The following is a 27,990-nucleotide window of genomic DNA, read 5'->3' on the forward strand; positions in this document are numbered from 1 at the left end:
AACCGTATTTAGTCCGTACCGTAGATGTGAATTCGACTTAATTTATGTCTCCAGTAGCATGTAAAATACATATGTTAAGCCGTGTGTCCAAATTTCTTTGACAAAAAACCCTAACAAAACTTTTTAACTGTCTTCCTATTATAAAGTTTTAATGTAAAAACTATACAATACCCTTATTATTCAACCTATTACGTTTTATGAATTGTTTTGAATCTGCATAGTAGTACTTAATGAGAAACAAATACTTGATAGAAGAAATTTTATGTGTCATAGAACTGACAAATAAAATTTTTATTGTTATGTACAATAAATAATAAAAAAATATTTCACTCAAAACATGAAGTTAACATGGAATCATGAATATTTTTATGTATTTTAAATAATTTTCATAAAATCTTTTAAGCAGTGTATACGGTACTAGTTAGCGAGTATTCTCAACTGCCATTAATGTAAAGAGGTTTATTATCGAAATAAACCGATAGTTAAGAGGACAGGCAGTTAAAATGCACTATTAGATAGAGATTAGCAACACAGAGAAAGCTATATTAGCCTTGAAAGGCTTTCTCTTCCGCCCGCGGGGGGCGCCACTAGCGGTTATTGAGAAAACCCTGTAATGACAACTTTTCACATAGCTGTGTTCTGTTTATAGTTTTTAGAAATTAATTAAAGTGTTTTTGATAATTTTTATAATATAAGCCGATGACAAGTTGGTGTCTATGAAAATCGTTCGTGGTGATTATTACTCCTAACTACTAAGACTAAGAAAAAGAGATGATAAAAGTAAAAGTATTTTGATTTATATATTATATATTTATTATTGTATATTTAATAATTAATGTTTGTTTTTATACCACGTTTTAAAAGTTATGCTATATTATTTATCTTTTGTATATTAATAAAATATATTGTTAAATTTATCATATAAATTAAGTAGTACATATATAGTGTTTCATAACAAAATCGATAACGAACCTGCTTGTAATTTTAATAATTATGAAACTTTCTAATAGCCTATAGCTAAATGCTGACTTGGTAAAAGCGAGTAATCGCAAAAGGAAAATCACACTTCCTCGAGCGGAAACTGAAAGTGGATTGAGAGAAAACTGCATCGTAAGACATAAAACTATCAATGCATATTGACTGTTAAAAACATCATGCGACATCTACCGACACAAACTAACGTTATTACAGCGCCATCTGTAGTAATTTTGAATAATACCACCTTGTGTAAGTTCAGCTAGTCAACACTAGATGTCACTGTTACACTTGACATATAATGTTTTAATTATGTTATCATCATTATGTAGTGACTATTTTAAACATAAAACAATCTTACCTTTTCCTCCACCAGCATCGTGAACTTGAGGCTTCCCACTCGGCACTCGTTGCATTGGAGATGAGTTTCCGTAGTTCATACTCGTTCCATTATAATCAGAACTCATTGGTTCTTGCTTTATACCACTAGATGTCGCTGCTAATTTCTCAGCGAGCAATGGGTTTGCAGAAGCAATATTATATCGTCCGTTATTAATATTATTTGCCACTGCATGGTTAATAGCGCTAGTGCCGGATCTCAACAATTGTTGCAAGCGCTGTTGCCCATTATTTGGCAGGGATAATTGATTATTTTGTTGGTAATATGAACCTTGTAGCTGGCTCCCGGACGGTGGCGATATATTGTTATTCTCTTCTTGCTGAAAAAGAAAGGAGTACACCTCTGCAGCTAAGTCTTTTCAAATTCGATCAACATTTATTTTAGGCATTTTGTTTCTCATAAATTGATTAATTTTAAATATAATAATTGGGAATTATACTTTAATAAGCAAATTGTTTAAGTATAAAAATGCAATGTGTTTATACAAATAAATATGTTTGTCAAAAACACTTTAAAAAAATCAAAGTCACACCTTTATTTCAATAGGAGGCGCAGAAGAAGCAGTGGAATTGGTCAAATCAGTAAAAAAAGTGTCGAAATTATCAAAAGCGGTTTCTCCCAGTTGCTTAAGAATATCATCTGGGTCTGCAGCCTCGGAGCCGTCCGCTTCCAGGGTAAGACCACCCACGAAGTTAGACAGCTCTGCTTGCGATAACTCGCCGAGAGATGTCGCCATTTGCAGTTGCAGCTGAGTCGCGCTATGTCCACTCGCGGCTACCGCGTCCTGGAAATATTGTAAGAAATATCAATTAGTATCATTAAGCCATCATAAATTAATTAAACATTAGTAAACCCAAAAACGTTTTATGTATATTTTTATACTTTTATCCTATTTTAATCAATCCTGTTTCTGTTTAAAGAACTTTAAATAGACTTTTTAATTTCAGAGTAACAATCGTTTCTGAATGTCTATGCTACCTAAGAAAACATATGATTAAAAATACAACATTCTATGATTTGCAAAAACTTTGTTCGTTTATACACGAGCTCTAGTAAATTAGAAGTAGTGAATGCTTGTACATTTTGATACGCTTAAATTTCAGCATTTTAAACTGGAAGCGCATCGCACCATATTATGTATTATTTTTGTATATATATTTCCCCGAGCTAGATCTGTTTGGTTTTATCTTAATATTATAACAATTACCAGTAAAAAATATTACAACATATTACCTGCAGGCAATTGGAGAGATCGACCATCCTGCCCTCATTCTCCGCTGACCACCATTCGTCTTCAATAAATGGCATCGCCAATGCCGGCACCGACGGCGCATGCGTCCCCGCCACCTTGCGCGTCTCGATCACGCCAGATGGCGCTCTTACACTAACACAACACACGCGCTCGCGATCAACAACTTAAACTACACACTAATAAATTCGTTTTTAAAGTTTGGCAGTGTTTGGACGGAACGTACATTATTCGATGTATATACTATTATGTGACGCTTAGGTACTTAGAGGAACACATGACGGTATATTCGTTGGCTCGTCAGTTTAGCCAGGTTACCTCATCCCCAATAAATCACTTCTCTTCAACAGCGACCTGCGAAAACGATAAGAGTAGGCTCTCACGCATTTCAAAGATAAATTCTACCTAGGCTTTTATTACCTATTCTAACAATAGTCATAATCATTCGACCTTTGAAGATATTATTATCAATATAAACATTAGAAAAAAAACAAGAAAGTCTATATAGTCTAACCACTAGGCTAAAACTAAAAATATGCAATTAAATAAAAAAATAAAACTTGATACATTTTACTAAGCTTGCAAAATATTACGAAACATATATTTTAGAAGCAAAATGGTAGTGTAACGAGTTCACCTGGCGACGTCCCGATGTATGTCGAACCTGCGTCGATGCGGCATAGAGGCTGCGTGCCGCACCTACACCCACTGCGGACGCGCTTCTCCCTGAAAACAATAAATTACAAATTTAATAAACTGTAAACGTTGAAAATTTGTATTCATCATTACATCGCCATAAATTTAAACGTAAGTCCTTATTTGTTATTCGTTACGAAAAATTAGATATTTCTTTATACACTTATTTAATTAGAAATGTATGTGTATTTTATATGTGAAGAATAATCGAATTTAGATTATACAGATAATTAGATAATCTAGATAATACAGTAACGGCCGTTAAACACGTCACACGTGATGGAAAGAGTGGAAGATTGTTGGTTGCCTGGAAGAGATTGCTATTTAGCTAAGCGATAAGTTCGCCGAAGTTGTATGCTACTTTTATTTAGGCTGTATTCATATTTTGTATTTTTTTTTTATTTAAGTAAATAATATATATATATATATATATATATATATATATATATATATATATATATATAAATTAATACTTTCAGAGGTACAATTACTTACTACTAATCATTTAGGTTTTATGTCACTAGACAAAAAAAATATGTCATTGTTATGACGAATGTAATGAAACTACAATGCCGTCGTCGCGTTTGGACTCTACTACCACTAACCATCAGGGGGAGTAGTCATTTGTCTTTTCGACAAATATAAAAAAAGTAGCTTTACGTTGTATTGTAGCATGATGGTCATACATTAAAAAAATGTAAACTTGTATTTTTTTGATACAAAGAATAATTATTGTTTCTCAACACAATGAATACCATTATTAGAAAGAATATATAATGTAGCTTTGACAATGTGCGGAAAGTAAACTAAACAAGATGTACAAATGAACAATATAACAAAAAGTTTTCATGTACAGCCTCTCTCTATAATTGCTGAGTAGCGTACAAAGATAGACTTTTGTTTTCTATGCACTTCCTAGGTGCTTTCTTAACCATTGTTTTAATTAATTATTGTTATTGTAGGTATAATTAGTTTTACATTCGCTTAGAAGCATTTGATTGTGAGTATTTAGATTTTTCCGTTCTAATGTTTTGTAAAATCTTTATTTTTTTATTATACCTTTAAAGAATAAATTAGAATTGTCTGATATATCTTAATCTTAAAGTAAAATAAATTACGTGAAAATATTAGTAAACCTGTCGATTAGGTTCTGAATTAAATTATGAGCAATAATTTAAAGTTACATGAATTATGCATTATTATTATTATTTATTAATTTACAAAAAAAATATAATTACAGTATCATCCATTCCATTATTATTCGTTGCATTTCGACTACAGCGCGAAAACGGATTATGCAATTGATCGATTTCACGTTAAGAGAATAATCTTATGTTTTATATGCATTTTTAATGTGCAAACTGTCAATATATCGTCGTAGTGAAAAGTGAAATGAAATGATGTGGCGTGACTAGAACGTTGACTCGGCGGCCATATTGCAGTTGTCATGGTAACTGACTAGCTGCGCACATGCAATCTTGGCGTTACGCAATGTTTTGTGAATATGAAATAAATCATACATATTTATCTTGTTTTGAATCATAATAATACGACTGATTTACAAACAAATATGTTTTGTATATAATTATCCGTATTGTAAAAAAAAACGATTTATATAATAAAACAAAGCGTTAATTAAAACTACTGAGTATAAATAAATAATGAGTATATATAAATAAATAAAACTACTGAGCATAGTTTCTCTAAAAGTAAAAAAGGACTTAATTACTATTTCATTCTTATAGTTTTAAAATTAAGTTTTAAAGAAAATGGTTTTTAAAAAAAAAATACTGTAAAATAGTTTCTTCTTTGGTATCATTCCATATTTTTCACTTGCTTCTATAATATTAGATACGACTCCAGTCGACCTTGGTTCGATTACTTCCTACTGCATGCTACTATGAAGACCTTGTTGTATACTATCGCCACATTGGCAATGAGTTCGACATATCAAGATAAAATCTAATTTATTCAGAATATCAGCGAACAACATGATTTTACATAATATTTACATTTGCTGACATTATATATTTAAATTTGATTAACAATTTCCAATTAGCGCCATCTATTATCAAATAGTAATCGCGATTTAAAGCATAATTTTAAATTATATTATACTGTTAAAGTATATTGAAACAAAGAATGTTATTCTGGTTTATTGCTATAATGCTTTCATAATAGCTGTAATTAAATACATTATTGGAGTTAGGAAGAGCCTTCAACATTCTATCACGAGATTGCTATGACTGCAATGCCAGTATAAAAACATGTTTCAAGTCTAACAACTTGCGAACATTTTGATTCATTTATTTGCCTGTTTGTTTGATCCTATGAATAATTCATTAATATTTTATTTTAATAACTTCGAATAAGTGTTATGTTTATAAATGATTAATAATAAAATACTTTTATTTCGATCCTTTTTTATAATCATCCAAAATTTTCAAAATTTATCCATTTTAAATAAAAAGGCATATAATTACGTATATTTTTAATGTTAAATTTTAATAAAAACTAAATGATTATGGATTTTTTTTAATTAAAATTATGATATATCTTTATGATTTGAGCAAAAACGAAACGCAACTGAAGTGATGCGAGTAGTCACTTTGACAGGTACTAGGTGACAGTTAGTGTTTGTTTTTATTTATTAAAGCTCTGAATACCTACTTAAAAATGTCTTCAGAATCTTCATCTGAATCTGAATTAAGTGCTTGTAGTTCTAAATTTGACCCATCCAAGGCCCTATACGCTACTAAACTACAGCTACCCGTTGAAGATGCACCATTATATGACAATTTACAACAATTCGAAGCCGCTCTAAAATATCAAAACTTAAATACATCATCTATAATTTCTGTAGGACATCATGATTTATTTAAGAAGCGCGAAGAAGAAAAAGAAAGAAAGAAGAAAGAGCAAGAAAGATTATTAGAAGAAAAGAACAAACAGCGGTTCGCCCAGTATGAAGGTACGTTTTAAGGTTATATTGTGTAGATCAATGCTATATTATTAGTGTTATATTTAATATAACATTTAAATTACTATCTATAGAAATGTTGTTTAAAACTTCATTTTTTTTTTATAGAATAGGAAGGTGGACGAGCATATGGGCCACCTGATGGTAAGTGGTCACCACACGCCCTTAGACATTGGCATTGTAAAAAATGTCAACCATCGCTTATAGCCAATGCGCCACCAACCTTGGGAACTAAGATTTTATGTCCCTTGTGCCTGTAATTACACTGGCTCACTCACCCTTCAAACCGGAACACAACAATATTAAGTATTGCTGTTTTGCGGTAGAATATCTGATGAGTGGGTGGTACCTACCCAGACGAGCTTGCACAAAGCCCTACCACCAGTACCATTTGAATGTTCTAAAATTACTTTGGCAACATTCACTTCACTTCATGTTCACTTTGATTCTGTTCATAAACAGAATTAATAATTATCTTTTTTATAGAAATATTTCATGGTATGGAAGAAACTTATAGCTAAATAAACTTTATAAGTTAAGTATAAATATAAACTTGAAGTTTGAACTATGTTATAGCAAAAATCTTATATAACATTGTAATACAATAGTTTGATGAGATATTTCGGATATTTGAAAAGTTCTGTATTCTTTATAATATCCTTTTTATAGTCGTAATTAATCTCATACATGGCTGCTATGCCATATCTTAGCCAATTCGTACTAAGACCTATGTATGTATCAGATAATTGTCGCTTAGGCAAACACTCCCATGTTTTCATATGCATAATTTCTGCTTATTATTCATCTCACATTTGGTGGTAAAGGAATATATTGCAGAATCAATTACATACTTACTACTGCACCAATACATACCACCATTCTTCAGTGAAGCGGTATGATGGAAAATTAAAATACTTTCTCTTTAATAAGAGATAAAGCCTAGCTGATGTTGTCATTATCAAATTCTTTTTATGAATTATCATCGTTGTCATCACAATAATTATATAAATAATAATGAAAGCACTAGTCATAATAATAAATAACATTTTTGTGAAATGGAAAACTAAAACCAGGTAAATCATGTAAAAAATTGTTTATATAATTTAATTAAAAGTCAACTTTAAGTTATAATAATAATATCCTGGGACATTTCTCACACACAGCCATCTGATCCCAAATTAAGCTTGTACAGAGCTTGTACTATGGAAACCAGACAACTGATATACTACATATACTATTTTTCTTATGTAAATACATACATATATAGATAATTACACCCAGACTCAGGACAAAAAGACATGTTCATGCACAAATATCTGTCCTGGGTGGGAATCGAACCCACAACCTTCGGCGTGAAAGGCAAGCATCCACCAACCACGCCAACCCGCTCATCTTAAAATTATAAGAAACATTGCAATAATGTATACTATGTAATCAAAATGACGATGTAAATAAAGTTTAAGTTTAAATGTTTGATTATTCAGGGTCTAGGTATTTTAAGCAGAAATGCCTTATAATTTGAGGAAGGAGCGACATGAGGGCCATATAATCTTAAGTCCTATGATTTGGCAGCACATTGTGGTAAACGAGATTAGCTATGATTTCTTATGGCTAAAGTATATGTCGGTTAAGGTGACCATCAGATGTCCACTGTGTAATCTGCCTTCATATATATAAATTATACTTTAACTATAGTTATAAATACATTACATAGATGCATGTATTATATTTTCTATTTTATTAAGTAATTTATTTAAGAACACTAATAATTTATGCAAAGGACATTAAAGTTCCGAATACATGTATATAGACATCAGTAACAAATGTTATGTTATATACACAATTAACAATGATTTATTTAAAAAGAAATCTTTGGTCTCGTAAACATGCTCAACTAAGTGAGAACTTTTTTATATTATGTTAATGTATGTCAAGTCATGCAAATTTTTTTTTTCACAATTTAACTGTTATTTTTATGAGACCCTCAAGTAGTATTTTTCTTCCCAGAAGTTAATTGTGCAGTCATGTTAAGGTATGAACATTTACATATATTTTTTATGTAAGGTAACAGTAGAGGCATGCTCAACCTTGATTTATATTTATGTATACATAACAGTATGTGTTATTTTTCTGCCTCTGATCCTGAGGTGAAGTATCAGCAGTAGAAACACTGAAATAATTCTTGAACTTTTTCGTTCGAAAGCAATCTGACAAAACTTCGGGAAAAGCAAACCCAAGGCAATGTGATGATAAGTGGTCACTACAGTTATGGATATCATGGCTGACTGGTTACGCGACCGGCCATGAGAACTTCACTTTTTTTTTTATAGAAGAGTTAGGCATATGTGTCACCGCCGCCCATAGACATTGGCGTTGTAAGGAAAATTAATCTTTCCTTATCGCCAAAGCGCCACCAACCTTTAGAACTAAAATGTTATGTCCCACGTGCCTGTAATAACACTGGCTCACTTCCGGCCTCACAGAAGGCACCCTTAGGACGCCCGTCTCTCTTGAGCCCTGTGTGGCTCCCAACATCCGGCTGAGTTATACTCGCCCATCCCGCCCGGTGACGCTGTAGAGGCCAGTAAGGCCAACAGTACTAGATAATCCGAAAAAAAAAAACTGGCTCACTTATCCTTCAAATCGGAACACGAATACTAATTACTTTTTTGCGGTAGAAATCTAATGTCTGGGTGGTACCTACTCAGTTCTACCGCGAATTAAACGATGTTATGCTCCTCATGCGAAAGATTTAAACGTTTTGAAGGGAAACCAGAGAAAAAAGCCGAGATGGCCCTGTGGTAAGAACGCGTGAATCTTAACCGATGATCGTGGGTTCAAACCCGGGCAAGCACCACTGAATTTTCATGTGCTTAATTTGTGATTATAATTCATCTCGTGCTTTACGGTGAAGGAAAACATCGTGAGGAAACCTGCATGTGTCTAGTTTCACTGAAGTTCTGCCACATGTGAATTCTACCAACCCGCATTGGAGCAGCGTGGTGGAATAAGCTCCAAACCTTCTCCTCAAAAGAGGAGAGGAGGCCTTTAGCCCAGCAGTGGGACATTCACAGGCTGTTACGGTATGCTCCTCATGCAAGTGATTGGTTAACTGGCTCAAACAGAAATACAAATATTGCTGTTAGCGTTATTTCAATTTTATTATTTGTAGTAAATATTTATTTCGAACCATAAGAAGTGGATTTACAGGCACAAGGGACATAACATCTTAGTTCCCAAGTATAGTGGCGCATTGGTGATTTAAGTGATGGTTAACATTTCTTACAATGCCAATGTCTATGGCTGTTGGTGACCACTTACCATCAAGTGGCCCGTATGCTCGTCCGCCTTCCTATTCTATATAAAAAAGTTATTGTGGTAATAATATCGTAACTGTACATTTATACAATTAAATTCTTGAATTCTGCATTGGTCTTATTTAGTGAAAACCGCGATAATAACATAATAAATATATTTAAAAAACCAAATACTTTCGTGTGATAAAATATTGATGTCTTTATTTCGTCGTAACGTTTTTGCATATCATTAAATTTTTAACAGTTCAGCGTTGCACATACATAAGGGTTGCTAGTAGTAAAATAATTATGAAAATGTTAATTTCCACTTCAGTAAAGTCGCTAGTAGTCTGTTAACAGTTAACAGACATCAACCCTTTCCCACGTGCGTACGTCACCACTTAACAGCCACTACCCCAGGTCACGCACGAGGTCATTCTAGGCCGTTCAACGCTCGGCTCTGTGTCAGCGACGGTCGTTCCCCCCGGCCGGGATAAACGGCCCCGTAGAGTCACCATGCGTTAAATGTCCCGATGGGATAAAAAAAAATTTACCGCCCTATTGCTCATTTAATATGTGTAATATTAACAATCCGATTTTTTTAATGGAATCCGAGACTGGTCTTTATTAATAATGATGTCTTATAACCTCACAAAGTAATGTAAAGTAAACAAAATTTAGTTTATAGTAGAATTTATAGTAGAAGTTTTCTAGGTGGTTTTTTTTATTATATCTGTGATTCGATTAATGATTTTTTTAATCTGTCAATCGTTTCTATAAATGTTCCAAATTCAAAACGGAGAATAATTTAAAATGGTTTACAATCGATAATCGTGTAACTTACAAACATGTTCATCTGAATTCAATCTCGTCGGTTTTTTATTTTGTTTAATAATATAAAAATGTCCAAGCGAATTCGATCGTCTGGTAAGTTCAGCCCACCCAGTCACTTGTACGACTTCGACGCGTGCGATCGGTCGGCGGACCGTGTGAATGAAATAATTAGGGATGAATAACCACTATTTATCGCTATTACTCTTTAATATCCACACCGCGTGTTATATAACACCTCATACAATTAAAAGAATCATTGATTCAAACACCAAGTAATCTTGATCAAATTTAGTATGTTTCTTTCTAAAGTTCATTCGACTCTAACCTTATATAGGCGTTACGAAAACAATAATGAAATCGAAATATCTCAAAAATGAAGACACTAGAGGTCACATTGACTTATTATTGGTTATCGTGAGATAAGTCTTTGGGACACCCTGTATAAACCTATATGCTGATAATCATCTAGTTATATGAATAGAAAATGAGACGAAATGTTTCTCAAATTCAATGAATGATTTATAACAGTATGATTATTTTTCTCGTGTACAAAAAAGGTCGTCGATCTTTATAATTATTTGTATATCCGTTTTGTCGCCGAATACATGAACACTTATGTATATTATAGTATTATACATAATATGTGTACCAAATAATATAATATATCCATAAATGGTAATCCCTTATGAGTATTTATTATTGTTCAATTGTGAATGCATAATGTATTCTATCAGATACATATGTATGTCTTATATATATGTGCTTTTTAAGACAACATTACAATTTAAAAGTTATTAAAATATAAAAAAGGATGATAAGAAACAGTTGACCCAACGAGCGATGTTGTACGTTTTATTTATTAAAACAGAATACCATTGGATTTCTTTAAATAACATAATCTTAACTTAATTAATATTTTTCATGTTGTTTTCTTTAGGTACGCTATACATAGAAGGTTTAATTCTATTTAGCATTTGCTCACCATTTCCGTTACAATTGAGAGGTATTCGAAATTCAAAATCTTTAAAAAAACATGAAACGTAAAATTATATAATGCCGTTCTATTGTTGTCTATGGTAAATATGTAGTGTACATAAACTAGCTATTCTGATGAGCGATGATATGTTGATCTTAATTTATTTCAATTTATCTAGTAATTGAGACGTACCTATGATCATTTGTAAACAAACTTTGTACGCGCAAACAATTATTGCAAGGTTAATGGCCTCACGGAATTACTGAATTTAATAATGTCTTTGCTCAAAAACGGAACAAAGATATTTTTATAAAAAAGAATACATTAAATCTAATAAAGGTGAATATCTTTGACTTTTTGACATATTACAATTTTCTTATGAAAATAAAAATTCTCAACGTCCTTTTGCTTTCATGTTTTATAATTTTATATATCTCCTTACCTTCAAAAGGAATATCTTGTATTGTGGCAGTATGAAGGCTAGATTATAATTACATAAGATAACTTTACATTATATGTTACACTACAGCTACCGAGTTAATTTCCCAATAAGTTACTATTAAATAGTTTTTATTGTGAAAACTAATTAATCCCAAAATAATCAAACAATTATATCTCCATACTGTAAGTCCAAGTAAGGCCAAGTCGAGATCAGAGCCAGCTCATTTGTATATCCCACTCACCAGTTTCGTATTCTATCGCTAAACATCATCGCCTTAGATCACTGTTTAGGTTTAAATAGTGAGTCAGGGTAATTAGAAACACAGGGAACGTAGCGAGTTGGCAAGACGTTGGTGATATGAATCGCATAATGTTAATGTTAGTATATGATCATGTGGCCAATTTAATCGCCAACTTTTCTATTATTAAAAAATAAAGAACTCGTTGAGATCGTAAATGTACCAACGCTGGGCATAGGTTTTCCTCTCCCCTTAAAGTTTGCGACTTTTTCGTCCACACACCAACAGTACGAGTTGGTAGAAAAACATGCGTCAAATGTTTTCTTTCACCGCCGAGTACGAGATGAATTATAAACACATTAAAGCATACTATAACTCATTGTTTTTGGTTATATTTAAATGCGCAATATTTGTTTAAGATTCACGTTCTATACCCACTGGCCATTTCGGTTATTTAAAAGTACTTTAATTTTATATGACGTCACATCATCAGGGCTGTCGGACAGACAACCTTGGACGTTCCAAGATTTTTTGGTTACAGTTTGAGTCACAAGGAAAAGTCACAGTGTCAATACAAAAATAATAATAATATTGAAGCAGGTTTTGTACAGCCAACAATTGCAACATTTTTAATCTGGAAGTTTTTCTAATATTGTAGATCATGGATTTAGCTTTGAGTATTCTTATTGTCTCTGTCTCACCGTTATAAGCATTCAAAAGTCAGAATAGGATAACAGAACCCATTGATAGTTGCATATCAACAATGGCATCAGTGATTTGCATACGGCCCGTGACCCATCGCTCGGCCTTGTCTTATTATAATTATTACACAAAACATTCTCTCGTCTTTATTCAACTTATTTTAGATAATAGTTTCGAATAAGGCATGTGTCTCAAATAGGTGTTCAACAATATATAATATAAATGAAATACATATGCATGGGAATCCAAAAAATATAAAATGATATTAAAAAACAAGTACTTTTTTTTCGCTTTCGTGCGCTTTTTATTAGAAATTCACAGTTAATTGTAATGCGATGCGTTTATTTCACATTTTATTTAGGGCTAGCATGCAATCGCATGATGGCGTCCATTTTCCCGCTTGTTTAACGAAAATGGTGCGCGAAAGTTATATGAGCAATAACGAAACGCACAGCTGGCCAGTTCCTTTGTGAGATGCTTATTTGCAATACGAACCTAATTCGAACTAGTTGTTAGATTTTATCATTGTTTAATTAGCGTATCCATACCGTTTTAAAATAAGGAAGTTAGTTAAAACGACTTACTGTTGCGTACGCGCGAGATAGCGTTATTCGATATTCTATATCGATTTCGAGAAGATTAAATCGGATATTGAAATCGAAACCACAATAGCGATTACGGTACAATTTATATATACTCGTCATTATACGAAAGATTTTATAGTCTGTAGCTCAGTTTCTGCTAATGACATATACAAATGACAAACATTTTCTTTTCACTAAAGTATTCTTTAATGTCAATATATAATTTGTTTATTAATTATGACCTTGATATATCCTATTCAATAAAAACTATTATCAAAATCGTTTCACGTGTAATTTTATTTGTTAGTTTACAAGTTATCTAAAGTCGTCTTTATTTAATTGCAATTTTGTGTTTTTGTGAAATAGAAATTTATTTGTACTTTCGCTTGTAGAGTTCGATTTATCTCATATTTTAATGCAAAATCTAGTACATAAACATTATGTTGATAATGTTTTAAATGCAAATGTTTGGATGTTAGTCAATCGCGCTTTAACGACTGGATAAATTTTAATTAGTTTGGCACAGAGCTGTGAAATAGGACATTGCTTTTTTATTACTCATAAAACGTATTAAAATTTAATTTAATTTTTAAACACCCGAGCGATGCGGGTGTTGACTGATAGATAGGCAGTTAAATATAAAATTATAACTAAAATATAATTATCACTACAAATTATAGAACAATGTCCCCCGCCGCGTCGGTTGGTCTGAACGCGATAAAGTCAAAAACTATCGAACAGATTTTCGTACGGTTTTCAGTTTCACCAATGCACTGACTGGTTTATGAGGTAGCATTAGGTGTATAATTCATTACGGTTTTGTGTAAATTGGCTGAATATTATAATAGTTTATTATATATTATATATTGTCGAAACTGTCGGAAAAAATTATGCTGTGTGAGATTTTTCTGGCTTGCGCCGCGTAAACAAATGGAGTTATATGTATTACGATATAAACATATTGAGCAAACCCGTGCGAAGCCGAGTCGGGCTAGTAGGTTATAACTCTTTCATATATCATAATAATATCCTAAATTTCGATGTCGCCGGAAGAGCTTTCCAAAAATATAAGAGAGATCACAATGTAGTGTCATATGCAAGTGTCTATCATGTCATCGAAGATCTCCGTTGGCTACGTACGAAGACTTTCGCGTGAGCATGTTGCATAACCGCTTTTCACATGAGTGGGACGCATGCTATCTGCGTTGCACCCCGGTGCATCGGTCATTGACACCCCCGGATATTCACGGGAAAGAAAAAAAATAGCAACCATAGTACGAACGTTGCATAGCTAAACTGTGTAAATTGATATCTTGGAAAATTATTTGATATGTTGATACAGATAAAAAAATAATTATGTGTAGCGTGTCAAGCGGTATTTTCTATGGATTCCAAAGTACACCGATTAAAAATCGAATTCAATTTCATTTTGACGTTGCCCGATTTCTATTATATTTAATACTATTGTAAGATAACTAAGTAAAATGAAATTGATACCAGTTTCCATATTGCAATCAAATACACAATATTAAATTAAATTAGATGATAATATGCGTATTGATTTAGAGTCAGACTCAGTTGAGTTACAATAGTCGCGTGTTATCGCAGTGCTGAGTGAGCGTCTGCGCGTGAGCCGGGCCGTGCTGCATCTTATCGTAGTTATATATATCTGCGTGTATTACTTCATTACTTTACTTTAAATGATGGGCTATAAATTAAATACAGTAGGTTAAGAATACACTGGAGATAAAGTTTTGCTCACAAATTAAATTTAATAAATAATTTATTAAATTTTCATGTTATCAAAATAATTCAAATACTATACCATTGTATTTGAACTATTTAAAAAAATAGTTAAGGTTATAGTGTTGATGATTGATTGAATCAATACCTCTCCACTTTATCTAATAAATAATTAAAATAAAACGCGAAGATAAGTCTACACCAATTTATCAATTAGACGAGTAAATCGGCACGTGTTACGTACGCGTAATGTGTACGAAACGGAGCGCAAACGGAAGTGATGCAACGCGTTTCGGTGCGCATCTGTGTAAACATGGCGCGCTTTTCTGAATGGCATGATGGCGGCGTTTCCCGCGCTCGGCTCGCGGACGACGACCCCGCGCGCGGTCACCGCCCGGGGATAGTCGAGTGAAAGTAATTCGCGATCGGCGACCGCATGCGAGCTATGCCTCCCTGGTACCTCGACTCGAGAGTTGCATAGATTTATTACTATGTTACGTTATTATTTTACATTGACAACACCGACATATTTTAATGAAATATTTATTAATTAAAAATTTCGGAGATGTTGTGATGCGCGAGATCTTTGACCGAATCAACGTACGCTCTCAGTGCTACGTAATTTTGTTTTATGGTTGATAATTATAATAATTACGTTAGCTATCCTTTACCAGTCATCATTTATTATTTTTTTTCCTTGGTATCACTTAATATTTAGTATTTTATACGTGTAACTCTGGTAATTTTTCTGAAAAAAAATACCCTAATGTCACTAAAACCCATTTTTATTAATTATATGTAAATTAAAAGTCTACAAAAACGGGGCTTTTTAAGCTGAAATCCTTTACTAACAAAAGTGTTTATAAACTCGTTTAAATGATTCACAGTACACCGTATGTTTTATATAACGTATAGTATATTTGTATAATGGTACTTATAAGAGGTTGACGTATTTTCAAAAGTCGTTGCTCCGTGTTTTCGTTGTATTGAAAAACGCACCTGTAGAAACACATAAAGAGTATTTCGCGTTGTTGCCAGCTATAAAATCGTTAGCGATTAATTATTTTTACTTTCTTTTAATTAATTGTAGCAACACGCGTTGTTGCGTTGCTTCATGGAATTGTTATAAATGCGGAAGGAATATCTTAATTTATTTTGACTAATGTTTTATTATGATTTGATTTATGGTAATAAATTGTTTTTTTTTTCATTATAATAATTAAAAACACAATATAATTTGGATCATTTAGTTCTAAAAAATATCGCCTGTGCAGAATTTAAATAAATCTTCTTGTTCCGGAAATATTTTCTTAAATTCTGTGGAGGATAATATTACAATAAAGGTGTTCTTATTGTTTAATGAATCCGATGTATTTAGTATGTTATTTTTCAATATAATACTTAATGTAAATCGAGGCAATGATTTTCTTTCATTTGTTGACTATTCGCAAGCTTTTCTTTTGAAAGTTTTCTCGATGGATGACTGCACAACTTTCGAGCGTGTTGCATGGCAAAGGTCAGCGCCATTTCCTTATAAGGAACCATTAAATCTATTATGTTAATATTCTCTATGTATTTCATTTAACATCAAATCGTTTTAAAACCAAAACATAGTTTCCTATTTATAGTGATTAACACGGTAAATTGCTTGATAGTATTTAAATACAAATGCTTGAAGAAAATTCCCTGGCTCACCCAAGAGTTGGGATAGCTGGATGACGGTTTGATGAATGGATGAAATGGCTTTGTCTTATCTGATAGAACGACAACAAGTATTATAATATAAACTCAAATTGGTTCAGGACCTAAAATGCGTATCTTTTGGAATTATTTACCTTGTATTTTGCTAATGAAAATATCTGAAATCTAACTGTTATTTTACTGTTATATTTTATAAAATTAACTCCGACTATTTTCAGGTCTCGTTCCAACTACAAGAAACAGAAAAAAGGTCAAAAATGTGATAACGCGTATTGAAACGATGGTAGGACCTCTCGGAGCCTTGAAAGAATGCGTGGACCAGCGGTTAAGGATCAAGGTAAGAAACATCATTTGTTTAATGACTGTACAACAATTGTCTTAGAAAACCACATTTCAGTTGGAGATGGAGATGTATGTATATATATATTAAAACTGTTGGTAAGATGTTATGTCACTTACCGTCCAAATCCTTGGAATAACTAGTATTGTTTTTTGTCGGTACAATATGTTATGAGTTGGTGGCACATAACCCAACCCTGCGACCAAGTAACATTAGGTATATTAGATATTTTCTGCTTTTGTGGCAGTAAAATGAAACATCTTCAATTTCGTAACCATACAATCCAATAACTATCGTTGACTCGACCCCATATTTAAATAGGGGCTTCGGGGTCTACTTCCGGACTAGCTAGCTACTAGATCAATGGGTTGAAGGAGTTATAGATTAAGATAAATAGCTACCATTTTTTTGCGCTATTGATAATTTAAGATGAATAAAGATATAATTTACAATATACCTACCCGCATTGGAGCAGAGTGGTGGAATAAACAAATCTTCTCAAGGAGAGTGGACCTCAGTTTAGCAGTAAGATTAATATAGACGGTAATTTAACTTTTATTGTTAGAACTCGCCAGAAAAATGATTAACCAGCACGTTTATCATATTTTACAACCTCCGCAACTATAATTTCTAATATTACATTTTCCCATCACCATAACTACAAAGGGCGTTTGTGCATCCTTTGTGCATCTGGCTCGCGTCCAACCCGGAACTCGACCACTAGCCGATAGCAGAGGATGCTGTGCCGAAATAGATGTTCTATTATTTATGTATAGTCTATATAGCTAGCATAGCATAGCTGTAAGCCGAAATGGCCCAGTGGTAAGAAAGTGTGGGTTACCCGGGCAAGCACAACTGAATTTTCATGTGCTTAATTTGTAATTATTTATTTGTTATAATTCATCTCGTGCTTGACTGTGAAGAAAACATCGTGAGGAAACCTGCATGTGTCTAATTTCACTGAAATTCTGCCACATGTGTATGTATTACACCAACTCGCACTGGAGCAGCGTGGTGGAATAAGCTCCAAACCTTCTCCTCAAAAAAGGATGCTATATTATATTAATAGTAATATTATAGATACTTACAATATTTAAGTGTAAATCTTAAATCAACTGAGATTACTCTAAAAAAAGGTGTCTTAAAAAAGGGAGAATACGTAGAAGGTACAAATAGAGATAAAACTTGTAAATACATTATTTAAGATCAATAAATTAATATAAATCATCGATTCAGTAGTTTTCAATGTATATATAGTCATGTTATCAGATATTTATACGAAAAAGGCGCCACAGAGTTGTAAATGATGTGTTATCGCCTCGTATATGTCGTATGAGAGCGGTCAACTTTATGGTACTGTTTGCCAAGTGTGTAAACAGAAATGCCCAGTGACTCACTGAAAAAGGTCTAGGAAGAGCCTTGTCCGATGCCAGCGCCGTCTACGTCACCCAGTTCGCTTGCGCAGCGTCTATTAATGGCGCTGTACAAACATGCAATTTGTCTGTAATGTGTGCTACACAAAGAATGTTTCAATTATGTGTTTAATATCCTTTAATATGCTATTTATTTTTTGTGTGTTGTTTTCGTTTCACTACTAATATTTTATGTTTTGTTATTTACACTTAACTTAAAGAATATTATATCTTCGACATTGTACTTTCCTCAAATGAATATTTTTCAACTTTACGTTTAAATATGTACACCGACCTATCTTTACCTTGAATTTTAATTAGAAGATTACCACAATGATTAAACATTGTTTAAAAAAACACTTAATCGAAAACTATTTTAACTAGAAACATTCGAGATAATAATCAGCGGTATTGTCTATAAATAAACTTTAGATATACAATATTTGCTTTCTATGTTTCGTGTTTCGATTTATAAACTCGTGTATTACTCCTGTTTTTCACGACATTAGGTTGTTAGTGTTGTTTATTTGTATCACTTTTGGCGGCGACAACCACAATGCAATGTACGAAAGTCGATGAAAGTCCGCTCTTGCTGATAAACAAAGAGAAAGGGAACACGATGAATGTATCTAATTCAGACAGCCTGTTTCCACTGATGCTTCATTTCTCTCCCTGGGAGAAATCGTAAATCCGACATTACGGTCATAAACTGAAAATATTGCAACAGGACAGGCCCTCGGTTGCACCCGAACAAAACTCACCTACATCAAAGAAGTGCAACTTTAGAAATGAAAAGTGCAGAGAAAAACATATTAACGACGATGATGGCGAAAATGATGTCCAAAATATATTTATTTCTCGATTTAATGATTCACTGCTACTCCGAATATTACCCAGTTTGGACAAAAGTTCTTCTCAGAAGGAAAATAATTTGGGGGTAATTATTTCGTGCCGCAACATTTCGGATAATCGATTCTTTCATTATTTTTATTCAAGGATAAACACAAAACAAACAGAAAAAAAAACTAGAGATATTCATGTTTCTGTTTCCAAGAATTTTCCGACGTTTACAAATAACTTATTATTACGTTTATAAACTTTCATGCTCAGACAAAGGCGGTTGATGATTTTCGCTATAGTCTGCAGGTCGTAAGTCCAGCTTAAAACGTCTACAGTATTACGATTTATGTTATCATGAATCATTTGTCCAATATTTTTGGATTAGCGCAATTCATTCTGGATTAAGAGCCGCGGTGAATTTGAGTGAAATTTCTAATCCGGTTTTGAAAAAATATTAGCCTTAGTAAATAAATGCTAAAATCATATATCGGTTTCGTCTTTGATATTTTGATGCCGAACCTTTCAAACTTGTATATTACTTTAGTTTTTTCAGTAATTTACATTGAAGTGAACGGAAAAGTGGAATGGAATTTGCAATTAAAATATAAAAATATGATATTATATATTGCACAGATACATACATGTATTGGAATTTTAATTACAAATTTAAATACGTTAAATGTGAATTCGATATAAGCTTTGCTGTTATTCTTATCAATTTTAAAGGTCAATGATTAAATTGCTTTATATTTAAGTATTGAGACAATAATCAAAAATAATGCTACGCTGTCGTGTAGGTTAGTATATTAAAAATATTCAGCGGTGCTCCGGCTGCGAAGGCCGCCGACAGTCGCGGCCCGCGGGCGAGACGCTGTCATACTGCGTGTTACGCGCATGCGTGTTTCACGTGTGTACGGTCGGCAAGTAAATAAAAAAATATTCACTCAAGCATGTCTTGATAACTTGAGAACTAAAGTAATTCGTTTTTTTCAATCAGTCTACAATATTAGACTACAAGTATTTATTTGCTTTCTTGATAATAGCTTTTAACGAAACCACTCTCGATTACTAATTAAAGAGTAAAAATAAAGTGTTAAGACGTTTTTCAGGAATTAAAAACAATATTTCATATTATGGTACTCGTATTACCACGTTGACATATTAAAATTTTAAAGTCGCAATTTGTAAACAATTAGTATCATAAGTAAAATTCCTAATTAAACATTGGACACACGAGGCAGTTGTGTGTATACAATTTTGGTAAAACGCAAGTATATGTAAAAGGAAAACCTTATTTCTTCAGAATTATTGCATGTTACATAAAAAACAAATGTGTCTAAAGATATAACAAAACCGTCAATTTTTATATTTTTACATTTATGTTTTTAAAATATGATTTACATGCTGATGGTATCGAGTGGTGAGACCTTGCTGTGATGTCAGTTATCTCATTGCCATATACGTCTGTGTGCGTGTCTGTTGCTACAAGTGTAAGTTTCACTGTGTGGAGCATACAAGGGCCGGCTAGGACGAATCGTGCGCAGTATACTTCCTCATATATTTAATCCATTTATCAGTCATTAGTTGTTTTTGGTGTTCGCCTTGACGTATCGAATATTTCAATAGATAATTAAATGCTTCTCGTCCGATAGCAATGGAACTTGTCTAGTTTATTTGGAATCTGTTTCACGTCCACTAGATAAGATATTGTTATTATAAGATATAGTATCTGCTGAATTGTTGTGTATTTGTATCTGTGTTTCGTTCGTGTGTTTATTTTTTTTATTTCCGCCTGATATTATTGGTAATAAATGTACAAGGTCGTTTTTATGAGTAAACACATTTTTAGAAATGATACATTTTTTAAAATACTGCGCAATTTATTTACGGTTGGTGATTAAATAATTTGACCTTAACTTTTTGTCTCGTAAACATTTCTTTGCTAAAGTTTTTCTGGTTTTTCTTTGTTTGTGGATTTTATTTTTTAAATATTTTAATTTTATTCTATTTTAATAAGTTACTGAATAATTGTTTGTTGCTGGAGTTTATTTTAATAGTCGATATCGAAGCAGACAAATGTAAAACGTAGTTACTTTGTCTGTTTTTTTACCCACGATTTTATGAGACCGTCGAAGGTGTGAGGCGGCTCACCCCGAAATGTATAGCCACGCAAGGTCGCCAACATTCGAAGTGAGGCTACTACCGACTGGCCGCCGTGCGTTTTCGTCACGCAAACTTCGTCACCCTTATTCCATCTCAACATACAGACGTTTCCGACACTAACGAGAACTCTGTATTTGGACCAGTTTTTGGCGTTTTGTTTCTTTTTATCGCAGGTGTCTTGCACTTGCTCCAGTTTCAGCATTTTTAGCTCAATAATGATATAGCAGAATGATTGATATACATAAATTCGTCAGTATTATAGTGCATTCGTTATTAATAAAACTAGCATAATGAGAATAACAATAATAAGTTTATAGAAAACAATATTTACTTACTGTATACTGAAGCTGAGTAATCATACATTCGCCAAGGTCAGTATTTCCACACCATTACCTGTTAACAGAAATTTTATTATTGGCACATACGAAGTGTAAACGTATAATACTAATGATGTAGCAATTATTCTTTTGGCTTCTGGAGATTCGATTCAAGGAAAACTACGCCATAGAACGGACTACCACTACCAGAATGTATATAATGAATTCGATATTCCACTTCTCACAATGAGCTATCAAACGAATTATCTAACCTCGACTTTATCGCTCCATCTTCGCCTTGTGAAGGCAATTCCATTTAAATGAAACTAAAACTTGAGAACAAACCTTACAGTGAAAATTGTAAAAAGTTTTTTCATTGTCTCGATGATTTAAAGTTAAATATGAAGTGATATCGCACCTCAGCATCTGTACTAGTTATCGCCTCAATTATCTACAAGGCTTCTTGAAAAAGAAACTCGATAAATTTATGGTCTCAATAATCATTTAGCACTCAAGTACTTGGTCGAAGGTATGATGCATTCGGCCTCGCGGGTAAACAAACGCTAGATAGCGCTAGACAAAGACGACGCGAGGTCATGAGCGTAGCCTTGTGCGGGTGCGCGCGCGCACGCTTCCGCCTGTCGACGGTCGAGCGTCGCACGCGATTCATTCTTCGCCCGCATGCCAGTGACGATGGACGCATTTGACATAAATATTTTGCATTATAATTTTAAATTTGTCTTACAAAATGTTTGACTTATTGATCACTTATTATTAAAAATGTATATTTTCAATTAAAAAATAGGTTATAAGGCTGTAATGTATGCATATGTGTATTTATACAGCTATTGTTACAAAAATAACTAGAATCAAATAAGAGTACATTCTAAAGGGCGACAGATATTACTGGTGGTAGGGCTTTGTGCAAGCTCGTCTGGGTAGGTACCACCCACTCATCAGATATTCTACCGCAAAACAGCAATACTTGATATTGTTGTGTTCCGGTTTGAAGGGTGAGTGAGCCAGTGTAATTACAGGTACAAGGGACATAAAATCTTAGTTCCCAAGGTTGGTGGCGCATTGGATATGTAAGCGATGGTTGACATTTCTTACAATGCCAATGTCTAAGAGCGTTGGTGACCACTTACCATCAGGTGGCCCATATGCTCGTCCGCCTTCCTTTTCTATAAAAAAAAAAAAAAAAAAGATAAACGAGCTTGTACATTGCTCGGACATTTATTAACCTCGCATGTGCATCGTCCTACGCATGCGCTGAAACTACTTTGAAGCAATTTCAATTGCAGTTTATGATGATGGCAGAGGATGAGAGATAAGGATTGCAATCTGTTTAAAATATGAAATTATAAATCTATTCGTATATGGAAAATTATTCAAGATATATAATAATACGAAGAGCTGAGAGACAAATTCGAGAGATTTGTCTTTGATTACAAATCTTATGTGTATTGATTGAGATAATTCGTAACCAATGAAATGTTTATTCCCTTTTGAGTCTAGAACTCCAAGCACTAGGATTTTGATAAATATTTCACACAACTGTATAGAAAACAATACCGATATACATAGTCTTTGTTCTTTTACAGTACGTTAAGGAATTTTAAGTTGCAGGTGAAGGTTTAATGTTAATGTATACTGATTTATTTATTTTGTATTATATTTTACTAATAAAAGAAAAAAAATGCGTTTCATTATATAGGAAGTTAACGAATTTAGGACAATTTAAAAATTTTTAGAAATACTTTACTACCAATATATAAAAAAAATCTAAACATGTTACCGCTAATACTTAATATAAGCGGTAGTAACCGCTTATATGGTACCTCATTTGCATTATTATATATCTTATATCTAGTAAAAATATATATTTTTTGAAAAAAAATATAGATAGACCAATAGGGTTAGCAAACAACTAATTATTGGCAACAATTTCAAAAACAACTATTTTAAAATGAATGAGATTTATGGTAAAATTTTGTTTAAGATTTGATTTATGGTAATAAAATAGAATTGTAGGTAAAAATAGTGGATGATACAAAAACAATTAAAATAGCTTGAATTGATAACTTCCTAATATTTTTTTGCTATTATTTTGCTACATTGCTGTAGCGTTTTCGATGAGTGATAGTAAAATTTTCAATTAGTTCAAAAATAAATGCCTTGTTTGTAAGTCGTATGAGCACCAGTGTCGTATCAACTTATGTGCAACAGCTGGCATATTGTTAGAAACGTAAGGAATGGTTTGCTTGCAAATCTGTAATGGTTTTGTTTATACATATATGCTGTCTATTTCACATGTTTAGATATAAAAAGCATAGTAAGACTGAGATGATATATTACTATATTTAATATGTATGTTATATATAGTGGTAAGAACGCGTGAATCTTAAGCGATGATCGTGGGTTCAAACCCGGGCAAGCACCACTGAATTTTCATGTGCTTAATTTGTGATTATAATTCATCTCGTGCTTGACGGTGAAGGAAAACATCGGGAGGAAACCTGCATGTGTCTAATTTTTTTTTTTTATAGAATAGGAAGGTGGACGAGCATATGGGCCACCTGATGGTAAGTGGTCACCTAACGCCCTTAGACATTGGCATTGTAAGAAATGTCAACCATCGCTTATAGCCAATGCGCCACCAACCTTGGGAACTAAGATTTTATGTCCCTTGTGCCTGTAATTACACTGGCTCACTCACCCTTTAAACCGGAACACAACAATATCAAGTATTGCTGTTTTGCGGTAGAATATCTGGACCAGCGTGGTGGAATAAACTCCAAACCTTCTCCTCAAAAAGAGGAGAGGAGGCCTTTAGCCCAGCAGTGGGACATGTACAGGCTGTTACGGTAATATGTTATATATGTGAAAACCATGAAAGATGATAATGATCATTGGATCATGAATGTTTGTAAAAAAAACCGTATTTGATTTTATTGCCATTAACAGAAATCTTACGGTTATAAACCAATATTATTAGTATAAGAATTACTTACGACATAAATGTTTTTCATGAATAATATATTTACTCCTTGTGGACCTTTTTATTCTATAACTTCTTAGGTAAATATATTTTTTAAATAAGACTGAACTGAAGTGTCTGAATTTTGCAATGACGAAATATTTTTACTAAAACTACTATTTTCGGCGCAAATAGTTTTCCGAATAGTGGAAATACATAACCAAAGATGTTATACAGTATAAAAGAGAGGCTATTTCAGTCAAGTATTAGATTGCAAAGATTTGCATAATAACCAATTAATATATTAGTATAATAGTATTTACGTAAGAAAATGTATCTGATTGAGGAAGTCTATCTGAATTGCACAAGGAATGTTAAGATTCATCATCCATATTAGTTATGGACGATGAATCTTAATATGCTGCTGAATTAAATATCATCAACCAGCTGTTTTCATTTCCGGCCAGTAGAATGACAATTTTTTATATTTTTCTCTCCTTTTATTACACATAAACTCAAAATGACCTCGAATATGGTCTTGTCCTTTCACATTAAATAGAAGTACTATTTTAGTATCGTGTAAGAAATCTAAAGCTCATTGTTAACTCGATAGTTTTTATTGTGACCGTCAAAATTGTGCCCAATGTCACCGTACGCTTACGGAAAAAATTCCAAAGGCGCTGTTAACATCATAAAAGCAATAATACAGCATCATTGACCTTTACCCATTGACTTAGGAACGAGACCTTGCGCGAAGATTTTTGTTTAGGATATTCTTATCATAGTTTTTTAATAAAGGGCTTGCCCTTGTGTCGTGTCAGTTGAAGGCCGTTGAACGACTTCGGTTTGTTTTTCGTCTTTTGATCTTTATGCATCGCTGAAATTTCCGCTTTCAGTCTTCCTTCCTCATTGGTTTTTGGTGCACAATGCAAGATTTCTTATAATGGAGATCACGATTGTTAATAATATAAAAAAACACTTAATAAATAAAAAAATCGTGGTATGTATTTCAAAATTTTATAATAGAAGGTCATTTATTTCAAACAACTTCTAAACTCCAAGCTATACTTACTGAAAATTCTGAATTCACAATAATCAAGTTCACAGATTTTTTTACTTACTTTAAGTAGATATCTCATTTGATCTGTATCAAGTATGTATCAAGTACCGATCAATTCACCCTAATGGCCTCATTTAGTAGTCAAATAGCTTAACTTTATCGTATCGAGCTTGTAATAATGATCAAACAGGGGCATTATTGCTAATAGGAATCACGTAGCTTTCAATGTCATCTGAAAATATATTCACAAACAAAATTATTTGAATGCACTAAGTTGATTGGATTTCGAGGGTCAGCTGGTCGAGCAAAAAGTACGGAAGTCACGGCCTATGAGTTATTTATTAAATGCACGATATAAAAGCCAATGACGATAGGAAATATTTTCTAGATTATTCTATTGAGAAATTAAATATTGCAGTATTTATGTAAATTTGACTTTATAATTGGTAAGTAACAAAGATATGCTTATAGCTTTATAAATAAGCCAGTATTTGGATATTTAAAATCAATGCCAAAGCAGACACGACAAATGCGCAACAAAAACAAAACAGTTGCAAGTGTCCGTGACATTGGCTTGCCGAAACCGAGAGTATCGGATCTGGAACACGACTTGCGCAAGAGCTCCCGACGCACTTGTGACTTAAGCCGAAATAGCCGGTGTCACCCAGCGTGGTGACCTCGCGGATTCCTTTGTTTCATTTTTAACATTGACCTTTAGGTTCTGAATCATATACCGGAATTTTACATATCCAACTTTCTCGCTTTAAATAATAATTAAACAAAAGCTTCAACACTTTAATCACGGCAGGTATTTGTATGTGAATATATTAATAATATTCTTGTAACTATTTAAAAGTACTGTCAATTAGCGAACGAATAAGGTAAATAGGCAATTTCGCATAATTATCGTCAAGTAACTAAAAGCGAATATCGAGCCTTCACCTTAGCCACTACGTTACGCTTCCGCGTACTTCACGTCACCGTTCACTTTCACTGCGACACGACGTGGGGGGACTGCCTGACTTAGATACGATAGCTGGCGAGACCGGACTAAGTTGGTCATTATATGCCTTATGAGCGACGAGGTAAGATCCAATTTTCAAGGTCCAAACTCTTAATTTTTTTGAGTCACTGTTCCTGTGTTTGTATAAATTAAAACTTCGTGTGCGATATGTAAGGTGTGTTTTCGCTTGTTACTCTAAAAAGAAGGCCTTGAAGGTCGTACGCACTGGATTCATAGTTGTTTACTTTCTATAGCGGTCAATGGTCAGTGCTTTTGGTGTTTGGATATATATATATAGATTTTGGTCCACTCAAGGTCGAGTTTTTGCTGGCTAATAAGGTGTTGTCTAACGATCTTGAACTTATACAACGAAACAACGCAAGTAAACAACTACCTTTCAGAATTGACATTTTAATGAACAGATGCAAATTGTTTGCGGGATAAATATCTTCAACTTTTGGCCTTAAACACGTCTCGAAGATATTATCGTTAAAGATTAATCGCAATTAAAGCTTCCTTATATTGTTTTATAAAAAAAAATAGTAATTGTAGTCTCAAATGGCTCGTGCGCCTGCGCAGTGCGACTTGCATATTTTGTACACTTTCTCTTGGCACTTGTGCTCGTGGGAACGTGACCACGTGACGTGTGGATCAACTGATTACGGTAAAACTACCATTATGAGTACTTTCTGACTTAACCCGTTTGCGTCTGACTTGAAGACGGTTATGATTTTTACAGAACTAACGTCATTTTACTTATTTTTGCGTTTTAATGTTTGGTATTGGATCTATGTAATTCTAAAAACGAATCTTAATTAATCTTAGATATTTTTTTACTACTGAATGAATCGTAAGCGTTCATAATATTGCCATAAAGTTTATGCATTGGTTTCCGGTAAGTTATAAAACTGATTATAATATCATATAATAATTAAATAATTATTATATTTGCGTTGTTATTTTGAACCTTCACGAAATTTTCCATATTGTATTTACAGTAAATCCTTTACCTTGTGAACCGTTCATGGATAGCCGTATGACCTTACTTGAATATTATGA

At 33.1% G+C, this 27,990-nt stretch overlaps 2 protein-coding genes across 5 annotated transcripts in view; one reads left to right on the forward strand and one right to left on the reverse strand.

Annotated features, from left to right (window-relative positions):
• LOC126778106 (ecdysone-induced protein 74EF) overlaps positions 1-27,990 on the reverse strand; it is a 161,886-nt gene that overhangs the window by 96,314 nt on the left and 37,582 nt on the right. For 2 of the 4 annotated variants that reach the window (XM_050501493.1, XM_050501503.1), the window contains exons 3-7: positions 21,907-21,964; positions 3,262-3,350; positions 2,609-2,978; positions 1,908-2,159; positions 1,337-1,694 (exon numbers count right to left, since the gene is read on the reverse strand). In XM_050501493.1, coding sequence (XP_050357450.1) covers positions 1,337-1,694; positions 1,908-2,159; positions 2,609-2,683 — 685 coding nt within the window. In that variant the 5' untranslated portion in view covers positions 2,684-2,978; positions 3,262-3,350; positions 21,907-21,964. Of the gene's footprint in view, positions 1-1,336; positions 1,695-1,907; positions 2,160-2,608; positions 2,979-3,253; positions 3,351-21,906; positions 21,965-27,990 lie in introns of all 4 variants that reach the window. The other 2 variants (XM_050501519.1, XM_050501511.1) reach the window with 2 other exon arrangements.
• Positions 5,975-27,990, forward strand: part of LOC126778325 (U7 snRNA-associated Sm-like protein LSm11) — a 32,318-nt gene continuing 10,302 nt past the window's right edge. The window contains exons 1-2 of the mRNA XM_050501837.1: positions 5,975-6,291; positions 17,035-17,153. Coding sequence (XP_050357794.1) covers positions 5,997-6,291; positions 17,035-17,153 — 414 coding nt within the window. The 5' untranslated portion in view covers positions 5,975-5,996. The remainder of the gene's footprint in view (positions 6,292-17,034; positions 17,154-27,990) is intronic.

Source organism: Nymphalis io, chromosome 2 (assembly GCF_905147045.1).
Source record: "Nymphalis io chromosome 2, ilAglIoxx1.1, whole genome shotgun sequence".
Classification (NCBI taxonomy): domain Eukaryota; kingdom Metazoa; phylum Arthropoda; class Insecta; order Lepidoptera; family Nymphalidae; genus Nymphalis; species Nymphalis io.